At 33.9% G+C, this 17,146-nt stretch overlaps 1 protein-coding gene across 1 annotated transcript; it reads left to right on the forward strand.

Moving 5' to 3' along the window:
- The first annotated feature begins 7,058 nt into the window (after positions 1-7,058).
- LOC106651651 (ubiquinol-cytochrome-c reductase complex assembly factor 1) lies at positions 7,059-17,146 on the forward strand. The gene is made up of 5 exons (XM_014370272.2): positions 7,059-7,505; positions 8,286-8,358; positions 11,209-11,375; positions 13,966-14,160; positions 16,970-17,146. Exons 1-5 carry the CDS (start codon positions 7,335-7,337, stop codon positions 17,024-17,026), a joined length of 663 nt encoding a protein of 220 aa, XP_014225758.1. The 5' UTR covers positions 7,059-7,334; the 3' UTR covers positions 17,027-17,146.

Here is a 17,146-nt window from a genome sequence, read left to right on the forward strand (position 1 = left end):
GAGTACTCGAGTTTTTTCGGGTACTCGCGTTTTTGTCGGGTACTCGAGTTTTTTCGGGTACTCGAGTTTTTTCGAGTAATCGAGTTTTTTCGAATACTCGCAATATATTCAAGTTTTAAGTGAATAAATGATGAATTAACAGTCTCTAGACCCCTCCTTTTGTGTGTACGTGATTGTTAGTGTGATGAAGTGCGGTACAATTAAATTATTTTCTTCTTCCAATCCAATCCGCTGCGAATATCAAACTTATAAGCATGTACACACAAAGAGAGGTGGTCTAGAGACTGTTGATTCACCATTTATTTACTTAAAATTTAAATACATTGCGAGTACTCGAAAAGAATCGATTATTCGAAAAAATTCGAGTACCCGAAAAAACTCGAGTACTCGAGAGAAAATCGAGTATTCGAAAAAACTCGAGTACTCGAATTTTCCCGACTCGACTCGAACTCGACTCGAACTCGGCGAGTCGAGTTCGAGTCGAGTAAAACTCGAAAAATCGGATACTCGCACAGCCCTAACAATGACAAAACGTGATAGTTTTGAGTTTACATTGACCTTTAATTCGATAATGATGTGTCGGACGAAAAAGCAACAAATGTCAAAAAAATCGGGAAATATTTTTTCTTTCGCAAAAATATCTTTTTTTTTAAATAACAAAGTTTTTACAATATTATTCGAACGTATAAAGAAAATAGGCTCGTTTATGTAAGATTTTACTCAAATATAGTCCAATCGCCCCGACAACAAAAAGTGCTTGATAATCGCGTTCACCGTGAACCTAAATCCCTGTCACCATCGTCGTGAACTTTTTACAAGTTAACTGTTGAATCTAAAGTTAAGACACTATAGTGTGATATCAATAAAAGACCAAAGTGAACACTAATTCAGTGCAAAATTTTTTCAGTGTACTTTTTGGCCAACCTCCCGCTTGCCTATTATACCAATAAATTTCACTTCAAAAATAACGTTCGTTGGCTCAGTGCGTAGCGTGCTGGGTATCGCGACATTGTTCGTCCAATTGGTCGTGGGTTCAAATCCTAGTGACGGCACTCGGATTTTTCCGATTGTCAATCAGCGGGATGAGAACCCACGGCCCTTTGAACGAACGTTGTCTCGATACCAAACTTGCTATGCATTGAGCCAATGACTGTTTTTGTGAAATGAAACTTATTTACGCGAGTTTGATATGGAGAGTGAGAGAAAAATAAGATCATACGTGTTTTAAGTTGTGATACTAGATGGAACTTGAAAAAAAATTTTCTTTTGGCCCTGGCCAGAAAGAAAAGTGATCTTTGGTAATATACCAGACACGTGGATTTTTACCGTTCTAAAATAAAATTTTCGTTCTTTATTATTACATTTTGTGATTGAATAATTAAAATATAATTATCGAAAAATTAATTCAAAGTATTTCTAGTCTGGAGGTAAAAAAAAAATTTGTTTTATTTTGCTCCGACCAAACAGAAAAGTGATCTATGTACCAAAAAAATAGTCTGTGCAAAATAGATACATCTATTTAATGAGCAAGAGCCAATTGTTTTTGATTTTCAATTTTTCAATATTAACAGAGGCTTTAATTTTGATCAAGTGTCATCATTTAAATTTAAATTAAAATTTAAATTCAATTTGAAATTTTTTGAATTTAAAAAAAAAGTTCGATTATTTGTACAAATATTGGACACATTTTACTTGTGTACAGAAATGCCCGTGTACAAGTTTCATGTGTACGAATGACACTTGCCTCTCTTTTAAAAAACTCGAAGGCTAAAGAGTATGCTCTATGATTAATAAGATAGCTCAGCTGGTGTCACCGACTGAGCATTTCACATCGTGTATAGAGGACCCTTAAGGGCCCTCTACACACACTCAGTCGATAACAAGTACGTAATTATTTTGTACCCATTTTTTTTATTCTCTGGTCAACCATTGAACTTGAAACTTCGTGGGAGTGATTATGAAACTTATAAAAATGTGCCTCTGGAGCCAGTTTTCAATTAAATGACCGGTACTTTCAAACAAACTTGATTTTCTATTATCCCCCTTTTATAACCTAAAAAGTAACGTATTCTCAAACAATTAGTTAAAATGATTTTATTAAACATTTTATTAAAAACTGGCGCCAGAGGCACATTTTTATAAGTTTCATAATCACTCCCATGAAGTTTCAAGTTCAACGAGTGTCTAGAGAATAAAAAAAATGGGTACAAAATAATATCGGTATGTCGGTATTTGTCCCTCTGTATAGAGGAGCCTTAAGAGCAGCGTTGGTCCGAGGCAAACTCTACGCTCGCACTCTATGGCATAAAGTACTGGTGGCGCCTGACGTCAGAGTTCTGAAACTCACGTCTGGCGAGCCTTCTTTACAATGCACGAAAATAATTTTAAAATTTCTTGATATGATTATGCATAATTAAACATTTTTAACATAAAAGGGTCCATCTTACAACATAATCATATCAAGAAATTTTTAAATTATTTTCGTGCATTGTAAAGAAGGTTCGCCAGACGTGAGTTTCGGAACTCTGACGTCAGGCGCCACCGGTACTTTTCGCCGTAGAGTGCGAGCGTAGAGTTTGCCTCGGACCAACGCTGCTTAAGAGAAAAGTTATATTTGTAATTGAAATTAGGATAAGCAAAGATAGAATAAATAGTTAAGATACTTTTTCCACTTAATTTTAAATAATAGTTAATCTGCTCTTATTTCCCTCCACTGTGGATGTACACTTTTTCATTTAATAAAAGTTATAAGGACAAATATTTCTTATATAATTAGAAATTTGATTCATTAATGAACGAGATTAGTGGCGCCAGTTCTTGCTGATCATTACGGCAATCAAAAATGAGACCTTGATGAACGATCAATTTAAGTTAACATAGCTATGCGCGCTTTAAAATTTTAGAATACACTAATACGTGTGCTGAGTCAACTGAATGAGAGAAAATAAATGATTATTTAGTGTAATCAAAAAAATTAGGAAATGAGTATAGTAACTTATAAATATCAATCATCAGCTAAGATCTTTTCGATCTGAATATTTCAATCAATCATAAAGCGAGTTGCAGATACTTGTCGACCAAGCAAATGACGAATAACGACTTCACATAATTTTTCAAGACAGGAAATAAATATAGTATTGATTACACATCTAAACGAAGCTTTTTTTCAATGCAATGGTAACGATTTTTTTAAATTGTTAAAATGCTTTTTCAAAATATCTTTTTTTTAAGACTATAAAAAAGGCAATAACTGTGAAACTACTACACAATTTTCTGAAAAAGTTACAGAAGCAAATTCGTTAAAATGCTGCACTGTTCAAATGGTTGATATTCTTTTGTCAATGAAAAAAAAAAAGAACTAAATATCTTAATACAGCAGTTTTTAGTAGTTAAATTTTAGTCATTGTAGCTGACCTCAAAAGGATCAAGATGTTTGAAAAAAGCAAAAAAAAACTTGTCTCTACACTTGTTTCGAAGACAAACCCAAATAAGTTAAAAATAATTTAAGTACAATATACATGCAAAAAAAAACATAAATAATAAATATAAGTACCTGGAGCCAGAAAAAAAATTTTCTGCTGGATGATTTGAATCGCAGTAGATAAACTCGTCCTGTTTTGCATTGTTTCACATGAATAAACTCACAATCATCTGGAAAGATAATCAAATCCTGCAATAGATAAAATAATTTTGAGTAATGAATATTAATCAAGCTTGTTTATTAATATATTATTATAACTCAAAGATCTTCGATATGCAACAGTCACAAACCTATAGGCAGAGTGCATAAGATTTTGCATTGTCATTACTTTTAATATGCTTTTTTACATAGAGACTGGAACAACAAAAAAATAAAATAAAATGGAATAAAATTAAATGGAGACTGCACCTGGTCTATAACTTTAGTTTTTCAAGCAAACACTTAATATTTTTTTCACAAAAAGCTGCTTAAGCTGCTTAAGGTTGGTTGATAAACGAATGCAGCATCAATGGCCTCTGCATTCAATTGGATCTTATAACTAATTTATAATAAGCTTCTTAAAATTCAATTAATTTTTATCACCATTTGTAACAATTTGTAACGAAAAAAGAAGAATCTTGAATAACAAGCATGAAAAATAAAAACTTTTAAAAAATCGAAGTTTAAGTAATTCAAAAACATAAAAAAAAACCAACATTCAAAATTAAGAAAAGTTGTATAAAATTCCAGAAAGTTTTCAAACTTTTTATTTTTCAAAATTTACCCTCTTTTATATTTGGTAAAGTAATTTTGATTTATACTAAGATACAATACTATTTGTGAGTAGTAAGCAATTTTCAGTAAACTTTGTACATACGTTTGCTTCTTTTCATTCAATTTCCCAAAATGGTGCTCAGAAAGAAAAATTTTTTTAAATATTTGTGGATTTTGTTCCAGATAAAGATACTTTTTCAAGTTGATATTTTCAGTGAAAAAAAACTAAAAAATAATTTATATCAAAAATGTACATAAAAGAAGCATGTTGCAAGGGTTATTTACACAAAAAACGGGTGAACTAATCGCAATCTACAATTATATCTGGAATGGTTCTGTCAGCTAAAAACTTTTTTATTCATTTTCTCATATTTATAATTTTTAGTGATAATGGAAGCAACCCCATTAAAAAGTTTTAAAATTTCATCATAAAATATTAAAATTGCAAACAAACTGACTTGATAATCAAAGAGTAGTCTTATAATCAATCACTATTTTGACTAGTTTCTACTAGGTTAAATTTATTCAATTGTTGTATTAAAAAAATCAATGTTCTTGTAAATAAACTGATTACTAGTTGTAATACTAAAATCAATTAAAATTGATCATAACTAGTCAATAATTAATCATATTAAATAGAAAAATTCCCCACCATAAGTTAGCATTGGTACAACTTATTAAAAACTAATAAATTGATTAATAAATTACTTATTCATAATATTCTCAAAGAAACAAAAAATATTTACATCTTCAACTATCCCAGTGCTTCGGTCTTTCCAACAGAAATGAATTAAGGAATCTTCTGATTGATAAATATATAGTTGGCCTTTTCTATTATCTGGATATACCATTTTTCCTTTCATTGTCATTTTTCCTGCTTTTATTTCAACAAGATTCTTAACAGCTCCACGAGTTACACTACTTCCAAATAAAGCAGGACTGGACATTTTTAATTTCTTGATATATTTTCAGGCAAGAAAACTTTTTTAAGATATGTTGGGCGCAATGTGTGTATGTAAACAACCTCAGCAGTTATTCAAAAATTATACAGGGACTTGACAAATTAGAAAGAGCATATCATTGACTGATCACGATTTTTTTACTATTTACAAAAAGAATATAAGGAATAGAGTTTAGTGTAAAGGTCATCACACTCGACTGAAACTATTTTCGTGTGGCACGAAGGTTATTATGAGATGGCCGCATTGAATTTACAGAGGGCTCTGATTATCGTTAAATCCTCAATAGGAAATTTGGGGAGATTACGATATCCGTGGTCCCGCGAGTTTATGCAAAATTTCGACCCAGCTCGACGTAACTAAGTATATAAACGTGAAAAAAGTCGACTACAAGTGTTGTCGACTCAACTCGTGACCTGTGTGATGCAGAAAACACAACTTATAAGCAGGTAATGTGGTCAGCACAAAGGGTGTATTGGATGCTCCCCGAGTGAGTGCGGTCGTCGGGTAGGTGCCGGCGTGTGGAGCGAGGTCAGGGCGAGGAGCGGGTGCAGGGGCGCAGCCCCTGCTGGGGGAGCAGGGGGCGAAGCCCCCGCTGGGGGGTTGGGGGGGCGAAGCCCCCCCACTAAAAAAAACCACACACATATTTAAAAAAAATAAAAAAATAAAAAATTCAGAACTTTTTTTTTAATTTCATTGATTTATTCATTATAGAACTACGTGACAGAATTAAACTCACATCTTCCAGAAACTTAATCGCGACTTCATTAGTAGCTACTAACTTTTCAAATGAGTAAAAAATGGAAAATTTTTTTTCAATTTAGTATATAACAAAGGATTGTGCACTCATTTTTTCATAAACTAATTACCCGTCAACTATATCAAAAAGCACTGACAAAAAGCTATACAATTTACTGCCAGCTAAAAGTTGTTTAACGGACAAACAATGATCGTTCAAACGCATCGTGTTCGAAATTCAATAATTGAAAATTATCGTAGATGTTAAAAAATACAATTATAGATAAAAACTTAAGGAATTTTGATCAGAAAAAAGATACAGATAAGGGAAATATACTAAATTAGGAATAAATCCTTTTTTTTTACTCTAACTTTATTGTTATATAAATTGAAAATTTTCACATTACAATGAATGCAAAAAGTATTTAAACACTCCAAACGATCGAGATTGAGCGCCATCCATCGGAATTTTGCATAAAATCGCGGGACCACGGATATCGTAATCGTGCCGGAAATTTGAATTTTATTCGTATAAAACAAAATTTTTTTTTGAAAACTATGAATTTTAAATATTTTTTGAGATTTATCTGAAATACTTCAACGAAGTTAAATATAAATTACTAAGACTTCAAAGTAATACTGCTAGGGAACCCTGATAGAAATCTGACTATAGGATTGCCTCGATTCTAGATGAATTCTCTAGCGTTATTTTCTAGTTCAAATTTTCAGTTTATTTTTCTGAATGGATTTTGAATCGAGTTTTAACTGAATTTGCAGGAAGTATTTTATGGTTAAACCAATAGAAAAAATTGTATGAAAGGATTTCACGTGTGTTCTTGGGTAAACTTTTCAAAAGGGTTTTCAAATAAACGCATACTCCAGGTGAAAATAATTCATCAAATCAGACATTAGACTTTACGTAAAATCTTCCATAAAATTATCAGATTTTATTACATAATTATAACTTACATGAAATATATTTAAATCGAGTCACAGTTTAGAACTTATAACAATGGACAATTTATGTAGATTCTTTGAAACCGGAATTGGAACATGTATTTAGTGTACAAAATTCCTCGTTCCAGATTCTCGATTCATTTGAGTCCAGTGTAGTACATTTACAAAAATTAATAACGAACGACATCCTTACTTCATTCTTACACCTTGTGATCTCTTAATTAGCATTAGCATAAATTATTAGTCTAAGTTGATTATACTGTCTCTGTTGAGTGTTGACGAGACACTCGATCAGCTGTTGGTGTAGGTCGTTTGGCTGATAAGTACTTCTTGACGCAGACCACGTTGCGACCAATTGCACATTTTTGTGTCTGATTCATAATAACTCTTTGACAAGTGATTTTATATGCTAGTAACCTGTTAAATACATAATAAATAGTGAAAAAATGTTAATATTTAGAAACATTGTTAGAGGCCATTGTATCAATGTTTTTAATCACACGAAATTTTCCTTAATCAAAAATGATATTCGTCCAAGTGTTAGTTTTTTCAAGGCAAAGTTACATACAAATTCATCAATGAATGATAAGTTTTATCAGCAACCCCTGAAAAAATATGTAAGAATAGAAATAAAATTTGATGTTTATATTCAAGAATGGTATAAAAAGAATAGTTCATAGTTAACTCTTTCAAGTTATCATGGAATGATTATAAAATTTTTAATCATTTGTAACCAAGGATCAGACCATTATTTACTTGGTGAGGCAATGTAATTTGCTCTAGTTGAAATTATTTAGCAGATTGATCTTTATTATTTTAATATATCCCATAAAAAAATTGTGCATTTATATTATAAATCTTTGAGAGACTAATTGTACTATAAATTAGTTCTTGAATATTTTGGATATTTTAAGGGTGAATTAAGTGAATAATTTTTTTCACTTAACTTGGGCAAGCTAAACTAATATGTTCATTATCTTAGAAACCACTTATTTATTGAAATATCAATGTTTTTTTTAACTTCAATTCAAATTTTTTGCCATATTATTAATCAAATTCATGTTTATCAAAAGTAATTAGTAATTGTTAAAATCATATGTGTATTACCAAAAAAGATATCTTGGTAAAAAATAATAATTGGATTTTGGTCATAATTTTGTACTTAAAAATGATCTAGATTTTCAGTCAAGTCCAGATGGATTTTCTAAAACGAAAGAAAACTATGATTCGTAATAAACTTTCAAACATTAACGAGAAAGACTTTTAAAGAAAAACTATGTTTTACTATTTAATCTACAAGGTTTCATAATATTTTATTGAACCCATACTAATTTTTAATATTAGAATTCTGTATCTTCATGAGCAGTATGTTTAATTTTTTACCTTTATTATTTTAGGAATTGCAAGTGCAAGGGTCTCTTTTTTATGAAAATATAGTTGATGGATTGTGCTACGATAAATTTTACAGAGGTTTGTAATAAAAATATATTATTTCAATGATCATATTATTCTTATTCCGTAGTAGTCAAAATAATTGACTGCTAGAATATCACTGGAATGGGTGTTTAACTTCCTGTGCGTGAACTTCACATCCCTCGTTCATCAAATGGTGATCAGAACTATGGTCTTAGCCCATCAGTAATTCTTAGATATTATCTTCTCCTCGCACCTTCTTTTAACCGTATCTACTGTTCATCTTACTTTATGGCCTCTTTTATTCCTGATTCATGACATTGCTTCATTTTGTCTGTTTATCCATTAACATTCATAACTACGAAATTTGACTTGGTTTCGAAATGTAATTTATTTCTACGTTTAGGGCCTTGGAAAAATTTCTCGACCACATTCTTTAACGTAAAATTCCCTAGAAACAATTTCGCGGAATCCTACGGGAAATTTTTTTAAAAGTAATTCAAATCTGGGAATTTCTCCGAAAAAATAATTCGAAAACTTCTTCAAAATCTGGGCCTAGATTTATGAAAAGACATTTTATAGAAAAGTTGAGTTTCTTTAAACAACAAAAAAAACGTAAATTTTTGTGCAAAAAATCAATCATTTGGTAATATTTTTCAAGGTATTACGATGATAATTTCACGATCTAAACATGTCAAAAGTGATCATGAGTGTAAAAGTATCTTAAAAGTTAAGGAATTTCAGATTTCTTAGAAGAGAGGATGAATCTATGCATCCACCAACTCTTCGTCGAGCGGTTAATATAAACCTGTAAAAACTGAAAATTACGACTTTCACTTCTTCCATGCGATATTTTCATGTTCCGAGTCTTCAAAAAATTTTGAAAATACATATTTTGACGTAAAATTTGATGCACTTTCAGAGTTTAGAAAGATGAAAAAAAAGCCCGCGAAGATAATTTTTAAGGATTTGAACTCTTGTAAATACATTCGAAAACAATTTTTCTAAAAAGTTACTTTTCGAGAGAAGACCTTTCTATATTTTTGCCTCCTGCTGAGGCGAATAGTGTTCTTTTATCGATAAAAATGGACAAAATTATACAGATCGCAATTAGAAATAAATAAAAAGACTACGGTCAATTCATATTAAAGGATTCGCTTCTACTTTTTGAAAAAATTGAGTAACCTAACACAACATCCACGCTAGAAATCTCTTCAGCGAAACAATTGCTTCCAAGAATGTGGGCACTCCACTTGCGATGACCTGAAGGAGCTCGGCTGGCAACCTAGTTTCCAAAAGGAAGTATCTCAAACATTATAGCCTAGTGATCAGTGTTAACATAATTGTCACTCACTCATCAGGACCTACTGACCTACCTCTCCCCTGACATTCGTTTCTCTACCTCTTAATTTTTGATATCTCGTATATGTGCCTGACCGATCTCGCTCCCCCTGTTTGGATAGTTTCTGGTAGATATCGATATCAATGCGATGAACTCGCCAGTTAAAATGTAGCTTTCGTTAAACGAGGAACGTCATCAAATAAGCTATTGTTACAGATTGTCCTATTGGACCTGTTAGCGCAGCTTGGCGTTTTCTCATAATAATTCTCATTAGAAAAAATTTAGTTTCAGCGGCCGACGCTGGCGTGTTTGACAGGACGTCCTGTTTTTTCTATAAGATTACATGTTAATGGTGACTGCAGGGACACTCTAGGCTTCGCCATAACTCTCAGAGCGAATAGTGATTTAATAACTATTAAAGTAGATAAAAAATATTGTAAAGCGAATAACTATTTAAGTATGCATATTCTAGTGACATTTCGTGCAAATCTTGGGTGGTGGTAAATGAGCGATATAACCCTCACATAACTGATGAATGTAGTACGAAAAAACAGTAGACGCGACTGCCTAGAGATTATTTAGTTTGGCTAGTTCTAGTTACTTTTATCATACGAGTATCTATGAAAACTTGACTAAAGCAGTACTCGAAGGTACTTAATTGGCCCTGTGTCTTAACCCACCCAGCCAGGAAGTCTCATAGTGATATGTGACGATTAGGAGTTCAGGGACTCATCTTTTTTGTACTTGGTAAACCTCCGATCCTGCGCAATGCCATCTCTCGATTGTCGTACCCCCTTCTTCAGAGCCGTCTACTGCGTGGTCACAGATTGCTGCCATCTCCTCCTTCGTTAGATATTTTTAGAACTCGCTGTCTAGTGCCATCTTGTGAGTGTGGTTCTCGCTTCTGCTGCCAATAGCAAGAGGCCCATTTGCTCTGTCGGCTACATCTTGTGAGTGTGGTTCTCGCTTCCGGCGCTACCCTGTGAGTCTCCGTGAGTTTTTGATACTCCTTTTCTGTTATCGTCTTGTGAGTGTGGTTCTCGCTTCAGGCGCCATCATGCGTCCCGGAGGAGCCTTGGCTCCCACATCCGGCGCCCTCTTGTGAATATGGTTCTCGCTTCTGACTTCATCATGGGAGTGTTGTGCTCCATCTATTGCCATCCTTGTGAGTCCTCGCCTCGGGCTCCTACTTATGGTTATCCTTTTCGCTTCCAGCTCGCACAGTGATCGGGGTTTTTTTACCGCTTCGGAGGCTGATGACGTAGCCCGGGTCTTCTTTTTTAGTGGTACCCGCTTCACCTGGGCACGGGCCCGACCACACCAGGCGAAAAAACGAACCTTGAAAATTCGCCCGGTGGGGATTGAACCCACTAGCCAGGAGGTACGTGCATGTGTGTGTGTGTGTGTATGTGTATTTTTTTATTTCATTTTTTATTTAAAAGCCCTAATGATATAAAATAGAAAACTAAGCCTTGTTTTAAATTCACATTATAGTATTTTAAAATATACAGGAATAAAAAAGAATTTTCTGAAGAATAACATGAAAAAAATGTTTTTATTTTCAGAATACTGCATGCCAGATACATTATTTTCTTGGTTTCTTGTAACAGAATTACATGTGTGGATGTTTTCATTTCAACTTATGCAAGATGCTATAAATGGAGAGAAATTGAGAAACTCTTTAATAGAGACTATGTGGAATGATATTAATACAAGAATCAAAAAGTTAAAGGTTAGAATCGGTTGAACCCTTGGGTCCATTAGCGCCCAACTGGACAGACTCTTTTTATCTATAGTTAAATACGTCTAAATACCTATTTGGGTCAGATTCAGAATATTTTAGATAAACCTGTGGACGAGATCCACTGATTTTCTTGAAATGTTGGAATGTTATGGCCACAAAATTAAAATTTTCGAGGTTCCGGTGAAAAACTTTTAAAATACTTTTTTCGAATTCCTTGTCAAATTTTAATGTGTTTTGATGGTTCCATTTTTTCGATTGAGACCTCCTAGCTCAATCTAGAACATTACAGAGATTGATGCAAAATTCTGAAGACATTTGAAAAATAATGTAAGTATGGTGAATGTCTTCTGAATTTCGCATTAATTAGAAGAGCAGCGCTAGTCAGCAAGCGCAGAAATAAAAAATTATTTTCGTTCAAAAAAGCGGTTATTCAGCTCTAGACTTCAGCAGCACGAATGGAAAATTCTGAAAAAATTCGAGGAATGGTTTTTTGGTGACAAAATTAAGAAAAAATATTCTGGTCTGGTATATCGAACCGTTTTACCGAAGATACAATCATTTAAATTTTTAATGATTTTATCTGAAGGCCTTAAGCTCTCACAAAATCTGAAAAAATTCAATTTGTATAGATTTGTATATCGTTGATTCTCACGAAGTTTGCTTTTTGCATGTCTACATGCCATGTTCTTAAACTAGTGAAGATGAGCCAAAACTGGCTCGGTCATTCATTTAATATTGTTGTATTCTTCATGATTAGACATAAATATTTCAATTTTTTAGTGCCAGTTAAATTTGCCGTGAAGATATACATGCCAAATGTCACTACCGTGGCATGTCTAGGTCACAAAATCAACTCTACTTGCATTTACCATGCATTCTCATAAGCACCTGACCCTATAATAACTACGAGACCAGCTTCTATACATCTAAAGTAAAGTTTAAGTCCATCATAGGGCCCTGAAAAATGTTTTAAAAAAATTTCCCACACAATTGAAAAATTTCTTGGATTTTAATCATGCTTCTGAATAATTTCAAATATACCGCCTGCTTTGGGTCTTTAACTCATTTTTGATGTCCCTAGATACTTAAATGTCAAGTATTATAACCCAGCTTTCGATTAGTGTAGGTTGCGGATTCAAATTTTACAATTTAGCTATGCAGCGATAATGATTCTATTGGAAAATTTACGCGTGTCAGAAAAACTGTCACCTCCGTGGAAATGAATATCTCGAGCTATGATCATTCTTTTTAACCGCTCGCCCCGTCAAAAGACTCGTTTTTCATGACCGAATTTCGGCTTGTGCGGAAAATTTTGTGCGTTTCTTATTTTTCATACTTAGTTGATCGAAGCAGCGATTTGTCACCTCCGTGTGCGTCACCTCCGTAATCAAAAATAGTCAATTTTAAGCATAAAATCGGACATAGTTTTCGTAAAACGAAATCTCAAGGCCCCAGATTCAATGATTATCCATATTTTATAGTTTAAAAAAGGGTAAACTAGTTCGCGCCGTTCAATGTGACAAAAAAATTTTCACCATTTTTTCATTTTCTATACCTGAAAAAACAGACTTCGGGAGAATCAACCATATATTGGTTTATTAGGCCTCGGGGCAAGCCCCATCTGGCACAATATGATACACAAAGGCAATTACATTTCTTTTAAATTTTCTTTGAATGAGAACAAACGAATTAAAGTGATTTTAGTGAAGTACAGTAAGACTAGCTTTACTTGAGGGCTGTTTAGCGCAGCTTAAGTTAAACAGGTTAGCTCAATCGTGTCAGCCAACAGGCAGCCAGGCATGAGATATGAATTAATGGAGTGGGTGAAAAACAATAAAAATAACATGATATGATGAAAGTATGAGAAATGAGAGAATGAAACCACGAGTTACAGACAAACCTAACCAGACTCACGCACGTCCAGCTCTCGAAGCCAAACGAGAGAGTGCTTCCTGAGAGTGGAAAACAGTCGCGGTTCGAAGACGACCCTGCGCTCAAATTTGCTGTTTATCAGGCTCGTCGCGACGAAGGCAAACGACCCCGAAAGAGCGCCCGAGCGAGCGAACCTCGGGATCAGCGAACGCTGGGGTAATCTCGCCGATGAACGCAGAGCTGGGATCTCAGATGGCAATGTGAACAGCGATTGAAAATAATCAAGGTTCTCGAATGAGAGACAACCGAGAGCGATGGACGCTACAAAGTAGCGGTGAAGTGCCGACACCGAGAGCCAACCCAGGCTCAATAAGGCCACTCTTCAAGGTTGTTTGGATTGTTGAAAAGGACCTTCATGAATCTTTTCAGATTTTTTATTTACTTCAGGGCTCCAGAATAAATATAAATAGAAAATAGATGTTTACAGCGGGGGGTAGGAGGGAGGAGGAGGTCTAAAATTTTAATTTTGTGACCCTTTTACAATGCACTATAACATTGCAATATTTCAGGAAAATCCGTGGATCTCGTCCACAGGTTTATTTAAAAAATTCTGAATCTGATTCATGTATAGATATGTCGTTGAGCTTCTAAAAAATTGACCATGTATGTTGTGTTAATTTTCTTTAACGTTATTATTTATGTTTAGGGTGTAAATACTTCAGTATTGAAATATCAAATTAAAGAGTTGTCAGAACAATTCAATGCTTCTCTTATAAGTTATGACGAAGCTATTCAATCAAATGATGTCAAGTTGGCCAATCATTTATGGTTTCGGTTTTTTCAAAGTACACCTCGAAATGCCTCTGAAATAGAAAATCTTGTAGCATACATCAGAGAACAGGCAAGTAAATTATTAGTATGCTTTACTTAATATAAAATAGATGTAAGTATAGTAAATTGTTTGCATATTTTGCAATGTCAAAATACATGAACTTTATGAAAATCGAAAATAGAATATTACTGCCCTAGGCCGAGAAAAACAGAAAAATTCCAGGGCACGTGAAATAAGCGACCGAGGTCGATTAGCATGTGCACTGGGGCTTTCTTTCCATTATAGGCCGGTATGCTATTTTTTATACCAGTGGCCCGAAAGTGACTACTTCACAGCCGCTGCACAAAACGGGAAGAACTATTTTCGAGCAACAGGGTATAAAAAATTTTATTCAAAAGTAGGAAAAGTTTTTCTTTCCCTTTAAATTGAACTTTTTGAAACTGCAAAGTATTGATTTCTCACTTAAATACAGCTTTTCCGGTAAGCTTTTTTAAATTCATTATTAGTATATTACGTGCCTAGGGAGCGAAAAACTGGAAAGCCTCAGAGTATGTATAATTATCGGCCGAGGCGAAGGCCGAGGTTGATAAACATGTGCTCTGAGGCTTTCTTTTTTCGCTTCATAGGTGCGTATACTATTTTTCATGAATCCCCCAGCAAAAATTAACTTTTTCGTTTTGGCCGCAGGGACGAAAAAGGTTAGTTTCGGTTGGGGTAGCATGAAATAGTAATTTATAGCACTGCGTGGCATAAGTTCACATCTATGGCACGCTTTTCGGTGGCATAAGTCGCACATTCTGGCACCGCTGCGTTCGCATCACACTCGCATACGCTCGTGCGCTAACCTCACTTCGCGCTACCAGAAAGTGCGACTTATGCATCGGAAAAGGGGGCATAAATGTGAACTTTGCACAGTACTATAAAACGTTGTTCGATACTCGGGCCATAGGGGACACTTTTCGGCCCAGCTATTAGGACCCTCGCTGCGCTCGGGCCCTAAACTACGCCGTGCCAAAAAGTGTTACTTATGGCACTTGTATCGAAAATTACTATTATAGCACTGCGTGTCTTAAGTTCACATTTAAGGCACGCTTTTCTGTGGCATAAGTCGCACATTCTGACACCACGTCGAGCCTATCGCACTCGCGCTAACCTCACTCCGCGGTACCAGAATGTACGATTTATAATTTGGAACCCTCAAATTGGATTTTATTTAGTTTTGAAATAGATTTTTTTCTTCACATTGCATTTTGTTAATTTCCAATTTGAATTTACACCATAATCAAGCATATTATTTTTTCTCATGACGATTAATTATTTATAAATTTACCAATAGCAAGTTATATATAAATTCGATTACTACGCTTAAGATAGTAATTATTTATTTTTTAAGGAAGTGTAACTTGAATGGATCGCTCTGAACGTAACGATTCTTCAACGCATTTTTTTAAAATTAATAACTTATAAACGCTCTTTCTGTGCATCATTTTTTCAGTCAGGCTTTATAAAAGTTGTTATTTTACCCCCAAATGTCACTTTATCCTATTTCGACTCGAATCAAAAGTTACTCAAAAATTACTTCCAAATTAAAAGCTGTTTAAAGCGGCTTCAAACTTTTCAGCTTTAGCAACAAATGTTGCCACTAGTTTATAAAATTGTTGTATTCGTAAGAAATTATATTAAGCTATGCCCGTTAGAGGGCATCGACGACAGGCGGCGGAGAGGCGCTGAGACACGTGAGTGACGCAGGTCGGATCTCGTCAGAACCGCACGAGCCCTTGTACCGTGTATACTGCCTGTCATCTCATTCTTTGTAACCTATAATTAATAAAGACTTTGTATTAAAACTTAAACTAACTTGTTCAATATTATACAGAACATAATAAAAATGTAGTATATTATAGTATAGTATAGTTTAGTAGAGTAATAGTGCAAAAGACGATAAATAATAAGAAGAAAACAATATTTGGTCCGTCATATGACGACTTTATACAATATTGTGATACCCTACTCACAAGAAGACCACATGAGATGCGGGTCACCAAATGTCCTGAAAAATTTTTTCTGGTCTCTTGGTACCTTATAATGAAGCCCTCTATGTTTAGTTTAATCCAATGGGCCTTAGGGCCCATTTTAAAAATCATTTTCTAATTTATTAAAAAATCTTTGTGGTTTTCTAACTCGTAACAGGAAGTTTTAAGCGAAAAATTGCCAAGTGCACAAATCTTAAAATAAGTCAAAGAATACGTCTGAATTTTTTCAGAATTTTTGAGACCTGCTACCACCTATTTTCAGAAGTCTCTGAAATTCTTAAGAAAAACGTAAAAACGCGTCAAATTTGGGCCTTCGAAAATAGGTGGTAGCAAGTCTTAAAAATTCTGAAAAAATTCAGACGTATTCTTTGACTTATTTTAAGATTTGTGCACGTGGCCATTTTTCGCTTAAAACGTCCTGTTACAGTTAGAAAATCACAAATATTTTTTAATAAATTAGAGAATGATTTTCAAAATGGGCCCTAAGTCCCATTGGATCAAAAGAAACAGAGGGCTTCATTATAAGATACCAAGAGACCAGAAAAAAATTTTCAGGACATTTGATGACCCGCATCTCATGTGGTCACCTTGTCAGTATGCCCAAAATCATGTAGGTTGGCCAAAAATACCATCAAATTCCGTTGTGAAAATCCAAAAGTATACAAACCATAGAGAAGAACTGACGAAAACTCTAGCTACTACTAAATGAAATAACCCTTTATACTGCATTGAATTGAATAACATTTTTATTTATATTTTTAAAGAATTAATTGTAATTATATTATAGATTTATGTTTGAAATCTTCAAATTCTTATCAAAGCTAATTTTCTTTTCTTATTTCCAGGTCAAAATATTAAATGCCTGCCAAGAAATACAACACTTCAGGTTTCCTGATAAATAAGCAGTGTAAACATGGTGAATTTCTAACATAGGAATTTAATCTACGTTTATTACACAATGTAAATGTTAGACGGTAAAAAGTTTATAGTCATTTCTTTTTTTATGTAAATAAATCCTTGAA

The sequence above is a fragment of the Trichogramma pretiosum genome, unplaced genomic scaffold (genome assembly GCF_000599845.2).
Source record: "Trichogramma pretiosum strain Unisexual culture from Peru unplaced genomic scaffold, Tpre_2.0 scaffold59, whole genome shotgun sequence".
In the NCBI taxonomy this organism is placed as follows: domain Eukaryota; kingdom Metazoa; phylum Arthropoda; class Insecta; order Hymenoptera; family Trichogrammatidae; genus Trichogramma; species Trichogramma pretiosum.